General features: G+C 42.5%; 3 protein-coding genes across 12 annotated transcripts in view; 2 read left to right on the forward strand and 1 right to left on the reverse strand.

The window, feature by feature from the left end:
- Window positions 1-1,448: 1,448 nt before the first annotated feature.
- Window positions 1,449-6,921, reverse strand: galm (galactose mutarotase). 2 transcript variants are annotated; one of them, XM_076046036.1, is made up of 9 exons: window positions 6,496-6,921; window positions 5,616-5,809; window positions 4,736-4,890; window positions 4,286-4,399; window positions 4,070-4,162; window positions 3,450-3,531; window positions 2,428-2,578; window positions 2,136-2,310; window positions 1,449-1,855 (listed from the first exon to the last, which is right to left on the reverse strand). In XM_076046036.1, exons 2-9 carry the CDS (start codon window positions 5,800-5,802, stop codon window positions 1,778-1,780), a joined length of 1,035 nt encoding a protein of 344 aa, XP_075902151.1. In that variant the 5' UTR covers window positions 5,803-5,809; window positions 6,496-6,921; the 3' UTR covers window positions 1,449-1,777. The 2 variants fall into 2 exon arrangements, with proteins under 2 accessions (XP_075902151.1, XP_075902152.1); XM_076046037.1 differs by lacking the exon at window positions 6,496-6,921 and adding an exon at window positions 5,984-6,044.
- A 646-nt stretch (window positions 6,922-7,567) lies between these two features.
- yipf4 (Yip1 domain family, member 4) lies at window positions 7,568-12,576 on the forward strand. Its single transcript, XM_076046038.1, has 6 exons — window positions 7,568-7,806; window positions 8,519-8,672; window positions 8,759-8,930; window positions 9,887-9,964; window positions 10,105-10,218; window positions 10,748-12,576. The coding sequence occupies exons 1-6, from the start codon at window positions 7,749-7,751 to the stop codon at window positions 10,883-10,885; spliced, it is 714 nt and encodes a 237-aa protein (XP_075902153.1). The 5' UTR covers window positions 7,568-7,748; the 3' UTR covers window positions 10,886-12,576.
- A 1,485-nt stretch (window positions 12,577-14,061) lies between these two features.
- Window positions 14,062-19,433, forward strand: part of birc6 (baculoviral IAP repeat containing 6) — a 55,374-nt gene continuing 50,002 nt past the window's right edge. For 5 of the 9 annotated variants that reach the window (XM_076046188.1, XM_076046189.1, XM_076046192.1 and 2 more), the window contains exons 1-2: window positions 14,063-14,709; window positions 18,843-19,024. In XM_076046188.1, coding sequence (XP_075902303.1) covers window positions 14,496-14,709; window positions 18,843-19,024 — 396 coding nt within the window. In that variant the 5' untranslated portion in view covers window positions 14,063-14,495. Of the gene's footprint in view, window positions 14,710-18,842; window positions 19,025-19,433 lie in introns of all 9 variants that reach the window. The other 4 variants (XM_076046193.1, XM_076046194.1, XM_076046195.1 and 1 more) reach the window with 1 other exon arrangement.

Here is a 19,433-nt window from a genome sequence, read left to right on the forward strand (position 1 = left end):
TAGCAATGTGCATCTGCTGATGGTGTGATTGGGAGCGTCTGATTGGCAGTTAGACACAGCCGGACACGAGGCTGAAGGTTAAAGACATTAGAAATGATTCTTCCAGTCAACCTCTGATAAGTGTGTTCAAACGCACATTTCATCGTCAGTTATATATACGTCAGGGGGCAGATAGGGTTTAAATTGATTAATGACATTAGAGTCCATGTGTTAATATACTTTGCTATAGTTTTGTTCTGTGTCTAGTATTTGTGACTTGATTTAGCTCGTGCATTCATCTGAAATGATAGCAGGCGAAACACACTTTTCAATCACATTGAAAAGTGTGTTTCAAGAAGAGCTGAAAGACTGCAGATGCCGTCTGGACTCAGTGTGTGTTTTTTGTGATTATGCTGTAAAACTTTTTGAGAAAGCTGCTACACAGAATCCTGTCAGCAGCAACAGAAGAACGCTAGTGAGGTATTTGATGTCAGTTTAAAAAAAAAAAAAAGAAGCATGCTCCTGACAAAAGAAGACTGGTTAGGTTGAGCTGCGCACTCAGACACATTTGGTTCTTCAGCCAGGACTCGCTGTGGAGGGTCATTGTTCTTGGAGACCTGCGACATCTCAAACCACTTCTGCAAAAATTAAAAACGCCAAACTGCAGTTTCATTTGTTAGCTTTTCATTTTTTTTCATTATCTTAACAGCATCTACTGGTCTCATCATTCATAGTATTTTGCTGTCCAGGTGAGGTATTTGTAGGCCTGTAGTACCTGTGATATAAGATAAAAGCAGAGAAACAACCTAGGACTTGAAACCAACAGACTTCGGACTGATTTCTGTACAACACCTCCCCCCCTGACTGTGTGAAAGCCATGCAGCTCTTCCTCCCACTCACCACCTCAGCAGCTTTCTGTGCACTGCTGCAGGCTGTCGCTGCACTCACATCTCCTGCATGATGTTCTTTTCAAAAGCAAGAAGCACAAAGAAATATGTGCACATCCTTTGAAAATTCTTTTCACCTCAGCTTACCTCACAGCACTCTTTCTTTGGACTAAACCGGCCTCTCTTTAATCAGACGTGTCGTTTGAGAAGAGCCATCACCAGTCACAGCCGTCAAAGACCACACATTCATTCTCTGCAATGATATTGGCTGGAAATGACAAGCTAACATTAGCTAAAGAGTTTACTGAATTGTATTGCATTCAGCTATAAATAGATTGGTATTGTCTTCATGTTTATGTTGAAGCTCATCATCCTTCATAATCCCCCCCCCAAAAAATGATAAATTCTAATTAATTTCAAGTCAATGTTACAGTCAATTGTTTCAGTGATAGTGTCACTTGCATGTGAGAAGACTTTGTATCGCTTGTCAGTGGAAATGTTTCCAGTGAAGTTTTCAGTAGATGTGTTTCAATCAGCAAATAGACAGAAAGGAAAGAAAAAGGCAACAAGATGAAAAGAAAACTTGATTACTTTTGTTTTATTGAGGAAAATGTGGGTGAGGATAACAGTATGACAAGATGCTGCTTTGTTTTGTTTTGACAGAAATGATTCTCTAACAAAAGCACATTACTGGATCTTTTTTTTTTTTCCATTACAAAAATTATTTTAATTTTCTTGAATTAAACATTACATAATCCTCGCGAAGAACACAACAATCTATGTCGAGAGAACCAACAACAACCAACAATTGCAGCTCTAGAACTGGGCAGGGCAAAATCCACATTTGCAACCACTCAAACCAGGCCGTGGGTGAGAGTTCTTCAGTTTGGCTTGTGAAAAGGGTCACAATGTCACTGAGTTGTTAAGGTGAAAGAAGTCACATGTCGGTAGTCCTCACCACGACGCAGCAGACAATCAGGAAATGAAACCTGACACACACGCACACACACGTTAGTTCCTTCTGATTTGAAGCCAGTATGTACAGAACATTTTACGCTTCCTTTCATGAATTAAAATTGGACCACTGACTGGAAATCAGGAGCCGTTTATGGCATCTTCATAAGCAAATAATTGTATATATATATATATACATACAATTTGAATCTAGTTTGTAGACCACACCAGTTAGTCCCTTACAATGCAGGAATTATTACAATTATTATTATCATTATTATTATTCTTGTACTGCATCCGTGATGATGAACCTACCTGGTTGACGGCATCGGGCCAGTTCTGTGTCTCCAGACAGAACGAGCTGTGTTTTCCATACCTCGCCCCATCCTTCCCTACGAAAGAGCCATCCAGGTAGTTGGCGGTGTAGAACTGGACCCCTGGTTGGCTGGTGCGAACCTCCAGGACACGCCCACTGTCGGGATGGCACACTCTGAGGCAAGCAAAGTTGGATTTTCAGCTTCACAGTCATGTGTTTGCATCTGAAGTGTGTCGTAAGACAATCAAGTCCCTGCTGTGTGTTGTGACTGCAGCGAGCTGGCCACCTCACCTGGCAGCGAGCCTCATCTTCCAGGGGTCTCCCGGGAAGGACAGGCAGAAGTTGTGGTCAAAGCCTGGGCTCGGGACCTGCTGCAGTCGCGGGCCAATCAGAACTGGCTTTCGGAGGTCAAAAGGGGTGCCCTCCACTCCTCGGCTCTCCCCTGGAAATAAAAATAAAAATATGAAGGAAATCACCCCAAGCCTTGATCTCCATCTGTCATAGAGAAAGATAACACAACGCATTCATTGTGGTAAGTGTCATGCATTTTTATTTTTTCATTGGTTTTTTTTGGAGGGCGGGGGTAGAATGCTTGCACCAGTTGGTGGCATGTCCTGGGACCCAGTACATAGTGCCAGGATCTAGCAGAACTTAGACTGCCATCACAGTACAAGTGGTGTGATGAGCTGTTTTATTCATTTTATGCTGAGGGCCTGGACTGAAATAGATTCCCAAGCAGAGAAGCACAGGTTTGTGGGAGGGGCTTATTCATCTCTTAGTCTATGGAAACACTATCAAGCATTTCAATCCCATTACTTAGAACCTATTTAAGTTGAATGTAATCAGTACAGCACATACAGTGCGTGAGAAAAAAACTCATAAACAAATGAAATCTTTCATTTACACACCAAGCAACATATTTTTGTGGTCACTTTGTGTTTGGAAAAACTAAACGGGGTTCAGCTAAAACCAACGGTGCAACTTGAATTGCTTTATTTCAGCGACGTATGTACGGACAGCGCCCTCTGTAGGTGTCGTGCTGAATAGCATGAAGTTTTGCAACGTGTATCTCAATCCTTTCAAGACTTCTTCACAAGTCAGACCGAAGTGGTTTGTGGGCTGAAATCCAGCTGTGGCTGTATTATTCTCACCAACCTGCTCAGTCAATTCTTTCAATCATTATTCATACTTGTGCATTTTGTCTTTCTTTCTACCTGCCACTGCCGACGCTGATGGACAGCATTACTTGATGGTCAAGGATAAATTAAGAGATAAGGAATTCTGGCCGAGGATCCTTTCTTTGTTTTTCTCACCTGTCGGAATTGAGGTGGAATCCACAGGTAGGTAGGACTGAGCGCTGATACACACCTGATGGTCATAGATGTCTGTTGCATCCTAGAACGAACACACACACACACACACACACACACACACACACACACACACACACACACACACACACACACACACAAGCCTTATCTTCAAGGTTTTAGTGGCTATAGTTGCTTTAAGGCTTAACTCTGCACAGTTAAGAAGACCTGCTGTTCCAGCATAGTTGTTTAACTTAAACCAGTTTACTCAGAGACTCAGAGTTACAGTTTCTACAGGCTCACAAAAACTGGACAACAGAAGATTGGAAAATAACAGATAATAATTCCTGTTTGATGAGCCATTTTTTCTCTGAAATTTTAGATGATAATAAGGTCAAAATTTGGCTTAAACTACAAATGAAAATGTTGATGCTGGACAGGAGGCTGCTGGTTTCGTGGATGTGCAGCTAACAAATCTGCCGTAATAGCTTATTGACAATATGGAGCACAATTTCCAAGCAATCTTTCAAGATCCTTGTTGAATTCATGCCACAAGGAATGAAGGATCAAGCCACAACTAGCAAGGTGTACAAGGCAAAGTGTCCAGTGGGTGTGCAGCTCACCTGTCCTGCAAGATTGAAGTAGGAGTGATTGGTGAGGTTGATGGGAGTGGTTTTATTAGACTTGGCTTGATATTCAACAGTCAGTGTATCGGCCTGAAAAAACAACCAAAAAAACAGCAACATTTATATGTAAAACACTTTTGAGCAGCTTCTTCCTTGGTTCTAGGTGACAATGGCCTGTTTTTGACGCATCTGTCCCTGTAAAGAGTCCTTTACCCTTAAAGTGTATGAGACGGAGACGTGGACCTCCCCAGGGTAACCCTGGTCTCCATCTGGACTGGTGAGGCTCAGCTGCACACCATCTTCTAATGCTGTTGCAAACCAAATAACCTGAAGAGATCGTTACACACATCTATTAAATACAACGGACTGTATTGCAACACAGTATGGCGAGCAAACATCTGTTATGCGACGCAGTAGTAAATGTAAATAGAAAAAATACAAAGAAATTGATTCTGGCAACTGCATTTTGGCAAAATGCAGTTGTTTTGGGAAAACATTTAGTGGTAAAGTACCATTTTGAAATTTTGAGTTTGTGGACATCATGCTGCGTTAAAGATATATTGACAAAATCTATTCTATTCCACTTGATTCTACCACCAAACATTAATTTACATTTGTACAGTCATTTGTTTGGTCAACAGAAGAAACAAGATCAGCATTTACCTTATTAAAGCCACGCAGGCCCCCATGAAGAGCATTTGGTCCATTGTTGATATCGAGTTGGTACTGTTTTCCATCCAGGATGAAATGGCCCTTTGCAATTCTGTTGGCCACCCGGCCCACTGTAGCCCCCAAGTAACGCTTATCACACAGGTAGCCTGAAAAACACAACAGAACACAATTTAGGATTCCTATGGCCTCAACAGAAATACTGTGAAACTAAAGCTTCTAATGCACTTAGACCGATAATCACATTTACAGTTTATTTCCATCCCCACAAAAAAACAAAAACAACATAATGTTTGCCCATCATTTTAATTTCAAGCCATCCATCAGAGTGCAAATGGGGCCTCATCGGGAAGCTCTAATCTCAGGTGATGTATATAGGCACGCACACACAAGCACACGCGTGCACAAGCACACTCTCTGGACAACTTGGAGTCACCAGTGAACTTAACCTGTGTGTCTCTGGTCTGTAGGAGAAAGCTGGAGTACCCTGAGGGACTCATGCAAACACAGGGACAGAAGACAAAATAAATAAGCAGACGCAAGCAAAAGTTTCCCAAACTAAATGATGGAGTGCTTTATTTATCTACCATTTAATTAAAGAACAACGGCATTTAAATGTAATATAGTGAGACAATTTATCACCTCTGTTTTCTTTTGGAATACAGTGGAGTGGAGAGTAAATCTGTTACTCAACATACATTTCTGTCAATCTACAGTGAATTTCTACTCTTAACACCTCTGAAATATTTGATCTAAAACTGAGGCAAGGCTGCTCTGCTCTGAAGAAATATCCACAATTCAAAGGCAGTACATACAAACATCGCATCACTTTTGAACCTGATTTGTCAACGTGACCATTTTCTGTTCTTCTTACCTTCTAGATTATCATAGCCCAGGACTACATCTGCCATCTGTCCATCCTTTCCTCTGCTACTCAAAGATTTGATTGTAGCACCCAGGGTTAGAATCTCCACCTGAACCTGAGAGGTTTGTAGAAGCCAGAGGTCCACTCTGCCCTGTCCTGGAACCTCTCCCCACTGCTGATGGCTCACTTGGGTCATACTGGACCTTCAAGAAGAAGTGTTGAAAGACAAAAAGTGTTAAAAGGTGATGATTGATTGAGTTAGTCTTATTTGATTTGAAAAGAAAAATGGAATTGAATAAAGTCCAATTATTTTCTCAACTGTTTATTTATTTACACATTTCAGTTGAACCCCTCGTTGTGCTCTGCTCATTGTTTACTGTTTACATGCCTAGAAATTATGAAGATGATTCCTTTTCAATCTTTTTAATTTCTTCCAAAATTGTAGTTAGCGTCCGTCTGTTGTTTTGGGGGAAATGACGCAACCCGGAAGTGGGCGGAGTTTATCCTCAAAGCACGCAGCAGCAATATTAGACCTACCCGAGTGTCCTTTGCCCGATATCGTCCAAAAAGTGTACTTTGCTCCAAAAAACAACAATAACAAGCTGGCATTGTGTTGTCTTTACCAACACTATACTTAATATATATATTTTTTTTAAAAAATGCACACTTTAACGTACCAGACACCTCCCCAAACGACGCGCAAGCGCTATCATTCGCATCGACGAACAATAAATAAATAAATAAATAAATAAAGGTTTGAGGGAAGTCGATCCCGTCTAACTGACTGGCGTGAACCAAAACGTTCTGTCAACGCGTATTAAAGCGACATTTGGCGTATTCGTCGTTAGCTTATAGCGAACCCAGTGTCTCCATATGCAGTGTCACTTACTTTTGAAGCAACGCAGAGCAAGTTGGTGGATTCTGGCGTTGGCTCGCTTCCTTCGTTCTCCCTTTGCCTGAGGTTGAAGTTCGCGAGCCACGGGTTGCTTCACCGCGATGCAGCGAGTAGCCAATTAAACGTTGTTGTCATAATATTAGTGCAAGTGTGGTATATCCAGCAGCAGCTGAGGGACAGCAAACAGCGGGAAGGTTAGTCGCCGTGCAAACTCTGTTGCCCGAATCTTCGTTTGTAGACGGTAAAGGCAAAGAAGTTACTTGCCCACGAGTTGTCACACTGGCCAAACAACAACAGCAGGGTACTGGTGGTTTGGTGCAGGGACATCAATAAAGCGTCCTGAGACCAAAGTCTACTTCTAGTACAAGTGTGTATCTATAATGAATTCACCCTGAGTCCTCGCGGTTTGACAGCGGTCAGACGTGGATGTGGAGACTGGTGTCTGATCTGAGGTCATTCCGTTTGGGAGAGTTAAAAATAAAATAAAATAAAATAAAATAAAAAAAGTAACGTCATTAGAAGTTGATTCCAGAAGCATGACTGGCGTGACCGAAAGGCTTGACTGCGATTTTAGCAAGGCAAGATGTAGACGTGAAAATGTGTAGTTGCAATGTCCCCTCATCAGGTGCATTTTACCCTGTTTTTAAAGTTTCTATTCAATGAAGTTCGGATGCATAAACAGGTTTAGCTTTGAGGACCGACCCCTGACTACTGAGGCACGACACATTCATCCATCCATCCATTCATTCATTCATTCATTCAGACTTTTTTTTTTATTATTATTTATCTGCACAAACTGCTTTCTGCTTTCCAAGTAGCGAGAACCCCATTAATGTCACGTCCCTCCGATTCCACATTTACTAAGTCTGTTAAGAAGTAACAAAGGAGTGAGATCCATTGAATCAAAAGTATTTTGGGGGTCAATAACAATACTTACACACTTACTGTATCTTTCTATTGCAGCGGCTACTTCTTCCGTTAAGTATGAGGAGTGTTGTTTTTCCGGGGCCACTTGAACAGCTCCTGTGTTGTTTGTGAAACGTGTCTCCTCCTGTATTTCCTCACTTCCTCCTCCTCGGCTTCCACTATGCACAAAGTGATACACGAACACAGAATGCGATAGATGAGCGAAGAGCTCGCTCTAGTTCCAGCGTTACCAACGCTCCTGGGGACATTCCGCTGAAAACCTATTTAATTGCTATTTATTTCCATGTAACGTCCCGTTGTGACACGTACGAAAAACAACGATGCAGTTCTCTCCCACCAATGGAGATTTCACGTTCGTGTCATCGACAGAAGCTGAAGGTAAGGACCGTAGCCGCCTAGCTTCGAGGCTAGCAGGCCCCACGCGAAGCGAACTTCAACCACGTAGCTGTTTTTACAAGCTGCGCTCGATACGCGTAGTTATCGGGAGTGCAACTGAACTGCAAACCTAGCTGCAATAGTATCAGTGTGTTAGTCAAACATAATAAAGACGTATGTCACGCCGCAGAGATTGCACAGTGTAGCTGCTAATTCCAAGCACGGGATGCTATTGCAGGCTAAGAACGTCCAGGTAGTTGACAGAGAGACGGATGTGACGGTCAATTCGAAATATTTTAACGTTGACAATCTTGTGATGTTCGGGCAGATGAAGTGCGCGGTAACGTTTGAGAACGTCATATATTTGCACACCAGTAACATTTGACCATCTGCTTTCTATTCTATTTTGACCATCCCTCCCCCAAGACTCCAAAACCCCACTATGTATTGAGGTTAAGAGTACCTCTTCTGTTCTGACATCAAATTGTATATTCCTGGAATCACTGTCAGCGTTAGTCAATTAAAAAAAAAAAAAAAAAAAAGTATTTTTATATACCTAATGAAATGAAAACACACCATTACTGTGTTTGGTTGTGCATGGAATGGATGTCAGAGCTTGTAAATCTTGGAGAGTGAAGGTCTTCTGCCGATAGATCGCTCATGACACTTTATTTTGTTTTCTGTATGGATTAACAAACATATGTTTTCTCTCCAGAGCTCAGTGGCACCATCAGCACCCAGGACATTAAGCTGAACATGGGCACTGAGAGCAGTAAAGACCCCTATGCAACTACCTTCCTCAGGCAGCGGGGGTACGGTTGGCTGCTGGAGGTGGAGGAGGATGATGGCGAAGAAAGTAAACCTCTCCTGTGAGTGCATGTCTTATTTGTTTCGACGATCTTCTCCTAAATGAGCACTTTCAGCACAGTGATTATGTCACGTTGTCTCTGCGCAGGGAAGAGCTGGACATCGACCTGAAGGACATTTATTACAAGATCCGCTGTGTGCTGATGCCAATGCCATCGCTGGGATATAATCGGCAGGTGGTCAGAGACAACCCCGACTTCTGGGGCCCGCTGGCCATGGTGCTGCTCTTCTCCATGTTCTCCATCTATGGACAGTTCAGGGTGAGTATCTCACTACCAACACTACTGTGCCTCGGCCCTTCATTGTCTTTGCCCTCTTCACACTTGTTGAATTGTTCAGTAGTTGGTAGCAGTGTGGCAGCTGGACCTTAATTTAGTGTAAAACTACCTTTCACAAGAATTCCTCAAATGCATCATTTGTTGAGAAGGCAGAAGAAAAGGTTTGTTGGATGAGACGAATACCAGATTCCGGTTCAGAAAACTTTATTGGTCCCACAAGGGGCGATTCATTTGTAGCTCACTCTGCATTCATACACAGACGGCTTAGGCTACAATACAAGTCATGACAACAAGCCCAGTGAGATCAGATCATATAAGGGCACCTCCCAGTTGTGTAAACAGAAAAATAGAAAAAAATATGTCATGGTAGCTTCAGTCAAGACAGCACATGGAGTCTGCTGGGAGCTGAAGGAGTGAAAGATACCAGAGATTTGAGTGAGATTTTTTTTCAGCGTTGGTGTCAGTAAACCTGCGCTGTGGCTGTGGCCATCTTTCTTCATGTTCTCTGCCAGTTTGATTGAGCTGCAGTTAAAGCGCAGTGAGCCACACAAACTATCCTGTTGATTTGCAAGGAAAGCGTAAAAGGATGAATTTACAATAGATACATCATCTTGGGACCTTTGTTTAGTTCTTACTTTAGAAAGTGACCCCAGCTGTCTGAGGTGGACTTTCACTATCTAAAATCCATCCATCCATCCACCCACTCATCCATCCATCCATCCATCCCTCCCTCCATCCCTCCATCCATTTTCAATACCTGTTTCCTCCTGCACTAAGGGTTTTTGTGGGTCTGTTGGAGCCTCTACTAACTGTCATAGGGTGAAGGCAGGGTGACACCTTGGACAAGTCAATCTAAAATCAAATTTTAAAAAAAAGTTGAGGAGGTTGTTTACTATTTACTGCTCTTATTTTCCAAACTAATGTCAGATTGTGTGTAGGTTGTGTCTTGGATTATCACCATCTGGATATTTGGATCCCTGACAATCTTCCTGCTGGCTCGTGTTCTAGGCGGTGAGGTAAGTTAATCAAGGCACCAGACATGCATTATTTTTTAATCATTATTATTATTATTATTATTATTATTATTATTATTATTATTATTATTATTATTATTATTATTATTATTATCTCAGTTTTTTGTTGTTGTTTTGCCTAGGTTTCCTTTGGACAGGTCCTTGGAGTGATTGGCTATTCCCTTCTTCCACTCATCGTTATCGCTCCGCTGCTCTTAGTCATCGGAGGCTTTGACGTTGTTTCAACACTAATCAAAGTAAGCCATTTACCACACAATCAAATCATTATTATAAAATTAGAATGTTATTAAGAGTGCATATTTTCCCAACGCCATTAACCAAAGTTGTGCCCCAGCTGTGTTTTTAACGCTGATATTGTGACAGTAGTTTGGAGCAAGAGAAGTGGAGAGCTGATTAATACTCATTACTAGAAATTATCAATAAGCTGAAGTTATTAGTTTGTCAGTGTTGTTGTTTTTCTCAAATGAGCGAATGCTCTGTTTCTTCAGTCTACTGCTTGCATCTATTTGTTAAATAAAGCGATGTTGTTTGCAATGAGGGGTGTGCCATGCAATTGTGCAATTATGATTCAGGGTGAAACGATTCGATTACTCGCCAATTGCTACTGTCGTTGCAGTTATTGCAATTGTCTACGCGTCTGTTTTCACCGTACAGAATATCGCTATTTGCAATGAATACTCACCAACAAATCACCTGGTACTTCTTAGTAATACAATATTAAAGCTTCACTCAAATATTGTTTTTTTTTTTCTTCTCATTTCCCAGCTGTTTGGAGTGTTCTGGGCTGCCTACAGTGCTGCTTCGCTGCTTGTTGGAGATGAATTCAAAACAAAGAAGCCCCTTCTCATATACCCCATCTTCCTCTTGTATATTTACTTTCTGTCACTTTATACTGGTGTGTGACCGAAGGAGCTTGAATCTTGGACCTTTACATGGACAATATACCTCTGACCAGTGGGGTTAAATCTGTGGCCGAACTATGGAATCTGTTTTTAAAAACATTTGCTTTTTTTCCAGTCTGTAAATTCCGGGGAACAGGGAATGTCGGAAATATATTATAATATATTATTGAATATGGCGCTGTCCCTCCATGTCCTCTGCGTATGTTTTCCTATTTAAAAAAAGAAGTACTCATCCTTTACAGTTGTGTTCCTACTTGTAAAGATTGGAGACGGGAAGCATCTTGAACAAGAACTTGTCAACTGCGTACGTACACGTTTTAAAGGAGGAATTTCAGATTGAAATCAAGGAAAGGATTTTCTCGTGCAATGGTCATTATTTTTTGTATAAATGCGGAATGTAGTATGAAATGTTCACGGTCTAAATTAAAAAATTAGATCAACAGAAACATGCTGGTCGGGAGAGTACACTAACGATGGTGACAGAATACGGTGCCTTTAACTCTCATTTTGTTCTGTTTATCAAAGGTTTGATTAAACCCCCAAATAATTCCCATCAGTTTAGTGGTTAGTTGCCAATTAAAGTTTTGGTATTTCCTTGACTTGCTGACTAATCATATAAATAATAAGTTGTGATGGCTACAAGTTAGAAAGACACTCGACAGGAGTTATTTCAGAGCAGTGCAGCGATATTTTCTTGCTTTTGCAGCAACAGTTTTCACTTTTTCAGACACACTAGTCACAGAAAGTGGGTGGTTTTTGACTTTTAGGTGAAATGTATGGAACATCACCAGAGTAGGACATTTAAGAAGAATCATACGATATCTTTTTCATCTGAAACCATTTATTGAAACCGAAACAGACATTGTCACTGTTACAATAACTTGTCACCTTTTTGTTTGGTCATTGTGGAAGCCATAAGTGGTCATGTACAGTATTCATCATTTCTTTCCTCTTTTTTCTGTGATGACAAGATCAGCAATTTGAGATTTTGAGAAAACTACGAAGAATTCTCGGGAAAACTGAGGAAAAGAAAATGTGAATACATGACCACTTAGGGCTTCTGTAAATATAATATCGACTGCAGTGTCTGGCGTCAACATGTGAGCAGCATGATGTTGAGGAGAGTTTGGATACAAATTGGCATTGAACCAGAACATCTGGTGGTGGTTGATTGGTGGATTAGTCACTTGTGTTGAAGGGTTTTGCTGTTAATCATCTTGATAGAAACCAGCATGGTATGCAATTAGTACTGAAATGTTCAGCAGTTGCCCATGTGCATTCAAAAAATTTCAAGTAGGTCAAATGAAGTTGCGTTGCATTCTGAAATACATGAACCCCAATAACGTTATTGTAAAAAAAAAAAAAAAAAAATCAACGTTTTTGACACCAACTGTGAATGTGTGCCGTCTTGTAGAACAACTTGGCCACATTTTGGTTCAATCCTTATCTGGTGGCATCGTTAGACAATTCTGGAAATTCAAGGTGAGGGATCTCCAAATAATAACTTGTAAATACCTAAATTATTTTGTATCATTCTGTCTAATTTGGCTGTCTGAGCAAAGATCAAGCCACACGGGACCACAGCGGGACTCACCTCTTAAAAACTAATACAGTTCTATGTTTACATGATGAAGGTGTGAACATATTTTTTGTTCAAATGCACATTGCACCAATAAAGTAAGTATAAAGCCATCTCTTCAGGACTTTCTGCCTTGAGTATGGTGAATCGAGTTCATTCATGAAATGTGTCCTGTCAATGTCTATAGAATCTATTTTTGGTATTTTGGGGTGTGTGTGTGTGTGTGTGTGTGTGTGTGTGTGTGTGTGTGTGTGTGTGCTTAAAGCAAACGTTATGACGTTCCCAAACGAGATGAAACCAGAAGAAGCAGCGTGACCTGACATCCCAATACATTTATACCCTAAGAAAGAGTTTTTGTATTGTACCATGTACTCCCAACTGGTTCCAGAGAAAACAGCTGGCTGAAGTTCTGAGACATTTTTTGGGCTTTGGTCCACATTGTGGATGCACTGGAACTGATGTTGTTTTTGTGAACCATCAAAAACAGAAATTAGTTAAGACTTCTTGGTTTGTTTGTTTTTTAAATAAAAAATAAAAAATGAGATGTTAGAAAAGGAATTCTGCACACTCAGTAAAAGTTGTTAATGGTAGACCGATAACACAACATGAATACAAATATGGAAAATATCTTCACAAAGAGACAAGCATAAAAATAAAAAAAGAAAATGTGAAAGACAGATTTATTTTAAACTGAAGATGATGATTTTCTTTTCTTTTTTTAAAGGGACTATCCATTAAAATGATATAGTTCGAGTTTTCTCATAGTATCAAATTTGATGGGAGTCACTCCACATGATTTAAGCTGGAATCAGGGGCAAGTGTGCTTGTTAAAGAAAAGTAAACTCGTGGACAATGAAAAAAAGCAGATGGACCGAACCTGTCTGCATTTTCAAAACAGTCATGCACCATTCTAGTCGCGCTCTAGTACATCACATGAAATAAGTTTCATAACGGTCACAGGTTGTGCACCCTTGCAACACTTTTACGTCCAGTTCCCCAGACGAGTACCAGGAATTGGTCGCAGCCTATTGGAAGACTTCATAGAATATGGGAGAGAACACAATTCTGTCAGTCACCAATCAGCGTGGACATCAAAGGATATATAAAGGATCGGATGGGGGGGGGGGGAGTGCAACCAGCGGACACAAATAAAGGATAACCTAGTTAGCATATGAGGAAGCATTCGTTTGAAAAAAAATTAAGAGGTGAAAATGTTCAAAAGGAACGACATACTTAAGACCGAGGTCCGTTCATACTGCGAGGTTGTGAAATCCACGATTGCGCACAGGTCCCTGGGAAAAGAGGGTCGTTCGAGCCAAGTTGGTAGGCGTGTGGGTGAGTGGAGCGTAAATGTCAAACCGGGCAGAACCGAAAGGCTTATAAAGCTGTAATGAACAAGGTTCTAATATTAAATCCACTTCGCCAGTACAGAGATCCAGCTTAAAAGCTCTTGTGTAGAATTTAGGTCATAAATAATAATAATAATAATAATAATAATAATAATAATAATAATAATAATAATAATAATAATGCTGTATCACGATGCCGGAATGTATTGCTACGGTTTGTCACGAGCAGAGCTGTTTTTAGGAAATCGAACGTAATAACTAAATAAACATTAGCAAATATTTGCAAAGGAGCTGCGAGATTTAACTTTGTTTTCTTATTGGACATTGGCGTCAACGCTCGTTCGCAACTCGCGTTATCGCGGGAGGAGCCACACGCATACGCTAGCTGCGCTTACCTTTTGGTGAATGTGACAGAAATCCTCCCCGAGTCCCTCCCTCCCTCCCCGGCCCGGACTGAGTCGCTGCTCTGCGCTGCCTGCTGATAGTGAATAGCCACTGCTGCTGCGGGAGCGGAGGAGCGGAGGAGGAGGAGAGCAAGCCGCAGAAAGGACCGCAGTGGCCCCGGAGCCACACTTGGGAGTTTTTTTTTTTTGTTTTTGTTTTTTTTATTTTCAATATTTCTCAGTACTCCGTGTATAAGCAGATCCTCCCAAACATCTGAAGGGGAAGGAAAAGGTAGAAAGATGGCGGCCGCGGCCTCGCCCGGCTCCGGCTCGTCCACCACCTCCTCAGACTGGATTGTGCTGAGAGACGGCTGCCTGCGCTGCGACGAGCAGGGCCTGCGGAGCCTCTCCTACCACCCGGCCCTCAACGCCATCCTGGCCGTCACCAGCCGAGGCAGCATCAAAGTCATCGACGGCACTTCGGGGGCCATTCTCCAGGCTTCGGCGCTGCACGGTAGGGCGAGCCGGTGGCCTACACTCTCCCCCGGTCATGACACCCGGTGTCGGTTGTGATTTTACCGAATGCTGCTTGTGAACTTGCACTTGGTGGGGCTGAGCTTAAGCGTCCGGGAGCTAACCGCATCAGCAGCCGTGTTTGGGCCTTGCGGCAACTTGGCACCGGTTTAAACATGGTTTTCATCTCGCCCGTTAAGCCCTCTCGATTCACACAGACCACACAACACACCCGGGTTGGTTTGTCAGCCGTCAACGTCAACCGCTAAACGTTTGTTTTGCGTCCACATTTGTGACATGACAAATGACAGCATGCTAACATGCTAGCCGGTGTTGTGTCCCTACTGGTTTCCGATTTAACAGTTTCCTCGCCGCCGTCAACAGATTCGACACACATTCAGAAACATGCACAACGTATTAACTTGTGTAATTTATATTTTCCCATTTTCATGTTCACGTCACTGGTACGTAGCGCTCATTTACAGAAGCATATTCGCTGTGGTAGATGTGGGCTGCGACTTTTAAATCGCCGCTAATATGTTGTGCCCGTTTGTGAATTCCTGCCGAATCTGCTGACGGCGGCGCAGCACATCTGCTGCTGTTCGGCAAGGAAACCAGTTATATCGGAAACCAGTAGGGACACAACACCGGTTCAGTTAGCACGGCGCTAGTGCAACGTTAGCGGTGAGCCCTGGCTGTCAGTGTCACACTTCCTTGTGGTCACTTTACAGCGAGCCAGTTGGAGAAACGGCTGTCATGTTTCCGAGTATATCAGAATTTGCGTGGAATTATTGTTGATTTGAGGTTTAATCAAAGGCGATGGACGCTGAAGCCGCTAGCAGGTGTGGAGCTGTTAAAGCCCCCACAACATAGCATGCGTTGCGTACGCGGTGTGGTGGCCCGAGTAAACTGACACGACACTGCAGTGTCGGTGTAATGTGTCATATTTAAACGCTGCACTAACGCCGCATAGTCATGGGACAATCGCGAAATCCCACGACGTTTATTGGTGGTGTGTGTAAATTTCGGCGTCTGCTACATTGACATCGTGTCAAAGCGGGCGATTGTTGGACAACTTTGTTTAATCAATCGTAGTCTAGCAGCCAGGTCGCGACGAGTGGGTACTGCACAGCAAGCCAAACAGCTTTTATTATGACGATTTGTACCGTAATCATACCATATTGGTGCCACATTACGTTCGTACGTCGAATACTTGCTGTAGTCGAGCTCGGTGGGTTGAACATGATATCGAGTGTGTGTCAAGCAGTGAAAAATGGACATTCTTACACGCACAAAATCGAAATTGGTACCAATTTGCAATTTATACTTTGCCAGCGTATCTCTTATCTGACATTTTCAACTCGACAGAACTGTCATGGAGATTACCAAATAGCTAGAATGCTACCTAACGGATGGCCACATCCTTCAAATTAAAACAACAACAACAACAACAAAAAGATTCACAGAATAATAAATACACAACATTTGTCCAAACGGTTCCTTTCTCACCAGTTCTCCAGAATAACTGGGAGCCGGATTTGTCTTGCTAGAGTGACGTCAACACTGTGTTTAGCCGTGCTACCCGCTGTAGCGTTCTTGCCAGGTGCTGTGTACACCATTACTGTAGAAACCTTACAATATTTTTTGATGATGACTGTGTTTTGTAGCGCTCTTCAGCAGAGTCAATAGCTGCGTTTCCATCACCCCTAGAATTGGACAGAACCTAAATATGGCAATAAAAAAAAAAAACTGGTGGTGGAAACAGCTCAACTTGGAAAAAGCTCTCCAATGTGGCTGAACGGTTTTGACGCTGTCGTGAGGTGCTTTTTCCAAAGTAACCACACAGAGGTATATCGTAAAGAGTGTCATGGAAACGCTTTCTTCACATTCACGTGACGTCGGGGTCACGTGACAAGAGATTTTACTAGAATTACGGCTTATGCGCTTCACACCATTCAATGCAAATCGCAGTTGTACGATTTTCTTTTTAGAAATGTTGCTTTTATTTTGCGAAAAACTGTCATGGGAACGCAGCTAATGTCTCTCTCTGAGGTAGCACATACACGGCAACCTTCAGAAGCATCGAGTCAGGTGCAGCTGCGTCGCTCAAGTCAAGATTTAATGTAACATACAGTCACACCTGGCGGTGATGTGCAGCTTCAACTCAAGCAGTTGAGATTAATGCTAGTCCACAAATAAACCAGACTTTGACATTGCCAAGTTTGATTTTTTTTTGGACTCATTTAAGACACAGATTATTGGCCAAAGTGTTTGACAAACAGACAGCTCATACTCAAGATGGACAAGTAGACAAGAGGTTAGAAGAATGACGCGCAAACCCTGTTTAAAGCAATACAAAGGCACAATGAAAACACAAAGCAATGTGAGAAATTAAAAGGAGGACATACAACAGAGTGAGTGGGTTTGTCCATGGTGTTTGGTTTTATATCAAGGAAAAATAAAGACTTGGGCACATTCAGAATGTTACATAAGAGAGAAGTGATGTGTTTGGGGCAAATCGTCGCACAATTGGGACTAATAACTGAAAATGCTTTCAGAGGAAAGACAGGTGCGAGGATGAAGAGGACTGGAATTTTTCCTGTGTGACTAAATGTTAGTTGGTGCACTCCATCACATGCATGTGGCCAATTGAGGGAAAACTGAGTTGTGGTTGAGAAATGGGTTTTTCACCATTCACAAAGCAACAGCTGACTGCGCATCTTGAGTTAGAGGGTCTGTTCTCGCTGCGAGGAAACACATCCTGGTTTGTGTCTGCTGCTGCTGCTGCTGCTGCTGCTGCTGCTGCCGCTGCTGCTGCCGCTGCCGCCTCTGCCGCCGGGGCTGAAACAATTCCGCAAGGCAAATTTTCCTGCCTTGATTCCTCGTTTATGCCCCAGGGTTGTTTTCAGTGTGACAGCACGCTGGCGTCACTCGCATGACAGCCATAAGAGGAAGTGCAAGTGTGTTTTGTTTTGACGCTGCAGTGGAAGAAAAGATGCAAAATGAAAAGAGGGAAAGCAACCATGACCAGCAAGATGGAGGGACAGCAAAAGAAGCGGGAGATGCAACATTGATTTGTGATCAGTGAACGTGAAACGGGTCATCAGCTGATGCGTCTGTGTTTAACTCTGATCTTCACCGTGGCTTTTACAGCAAGAAGTGCTAATTATCATTGCACAGCATTACTTAGTTGTTGTTACGTTAGTGCTGGTTGGTCATCTCAGTACTGCAGACTGTCCTCTCAAGACAAATAAACTAAATCGGAAGTGCATGACCAAAGTAACATGCATGAATGCAAGTCATCTGCATCCAGAAATCCGCAGTATTATCGTGAGTTTTGTCGGTAACTCAGAAAATGTATTTGAATTTATATTCAGAAGTTTCACTGCAATCCCAAACTGCGTACATGTTTCTGTTTTTTGATGAATGTGAAATAATATAAGTTTAATTTCAAAGCTGTCTTGCCAAGGTGTTTGTAGGCTATTGAATAAATACAGAAATGGGGAGGTGAGAGACAACAATATGCACCGTGTGCGAGAGGAATCCAACAGTCTGCCGTCACAAACTAAAAATCTAATGGACAAGTAATTCCTTGTAGCTGGACGACAGGTGGAACGGGCAGGATGAGACCTCAGAGGATGGTGTTACACTTCACTTCACGACACTTCTTGCAAAGTGGAGTAAAGTGCAAGAGCTGCAGTCCACTGCAAAGTGTTGCCCTCATAAGTTATTTATTTATCTGTATCAGTTATAACTGGTGCCAACGGGTTAGGACTGTTTGAATGCCTGTTGCACAAATGAGCCCCCAATCAGACAACAACTCGTCTCTGTAGTATGATAATATATTATATATATATAATAATAATATATAATGTGCCATCAGTTTGTGCCTATGAGAGCCAAACTGCAGTGAGCAGGTGTATAAATGACAGTGTGTTCTCTATGCGTCAGACATCAATGAGAACTCCAACAATGGCTCTGAATGACTGCTACACACGGCAGGACTGTTCGCTCTGAGGCTCTTCCACACTGAAGCAACTAAACAGCCGCTTCACCCGGTCTCCGGTTGACACTGTACTTGTTGCTTGTTCTATAACGTCCCTGCACTTTGTGGTCGCTCTGTCTGTGCCGCAGCCAAACCCGGCGGTCGCATCAGATGCCAGTACTTCCCTGCAGTGGACAAGGTGCTGTTTGTGGACGACTACGCAGTGGGATGCAGGAAGGACCTGAACGGCATCCTGCTCCTGGACACGGCGCTCCAGCCTCCCGTGGCCAAGCCTGAGGATGTGGTCCAGCTGGAGCTGCCAGTCACAGAGGTAAGAGAAGAAGGAGAACATGGAGAATGTTCTTTATTGTCTGATAATGTGAGGGGTGTTCTCCCTTTGCTGTGTCCTAATGTATACAAGGAAAGCTGAGAAAAGGGGAAAAATGATGGTAGTTGTGCTGATAGAAGCATCATATGTCCATTATGCTGCAGGCACCAGAGGCACAAAGCTGCACTGGTTCTAACCTTAAAAGCCAGCGTCCACGAGAAAAAGCTCCTCCTTATGTGATTTCAGCACGACAAAGTGTCAGTGGCTGTTTGCTTTGGTTTGTTGCTCGATGTGAAGTCCAGCATGTAGGCACTGACTGAAAGGAATCCTTATTTCCTTCCCAGTCAAGTGGTTTTATTGAGAAAGCCTCCTGCTGGAGCCGCCACACTGACTATAAACCCACTTTTAACCA

Source organism: Nelusetta ayraudi, unplaced genomic scaffold (assembly GCF_046127955.1).
Source record: "Nelusetta ayraudi isolate G7.1 ecotype Tasmania unplaced genomic scaffold, CSIRO-AGI_Nayr_v1 ptg000089l, whole genome shotgun sequence".
NCBI lineage: Eukaryota > Metazoa > Chordata > Actinopteri > Tetraodontiformes > Monacanthidae > Nelusetta > Nelusetta ayraudi.

Coding starts and splice junctions, on each gene's coding strand:
- yipf4 (XM_076046038.1), top strand. CDS start 7,749: ATGCAGTTCTCTCCCACCAATGGAGATTTCACGTTCGTGTCATCGACA. Junction 7,807..8,518: donor GTCATCGACAGAAGCTGAAG/GTAAGGACCGTA, acceptor TTTTCTCTCCAG/AGCTCAGTGGCACCATCAGC. Junction 9,965..10,104: donor CTCGTGTTCTAGGCGGTGAG/GTAAGTTAATCA, acceptor TGTTTTGCCTAG/GTTTCCTTTGGACAGGTCCT.
- galm (XM_076046036.1), bottom strand. CDS start 5,802: ATGACCCAAGTGAGCCATCAGCAGTGGGGAGAGGTTCCAGGACAGGGC. Junction 2,311..2,427: donor AAGATGAGGCTCGCTGCCAG/GTGAGGTGGCCA, acceptor TGCTTGCCTCAG/AGTGTGCCATCCCGACAGTG. Junction 1,856..2,135: donor GGCCCGATGCCGTCAACCAG/GTAGGTTCATCA, acceptor CGTGTGTGTCAG/GTTTCATTTCCTGATTGTCT.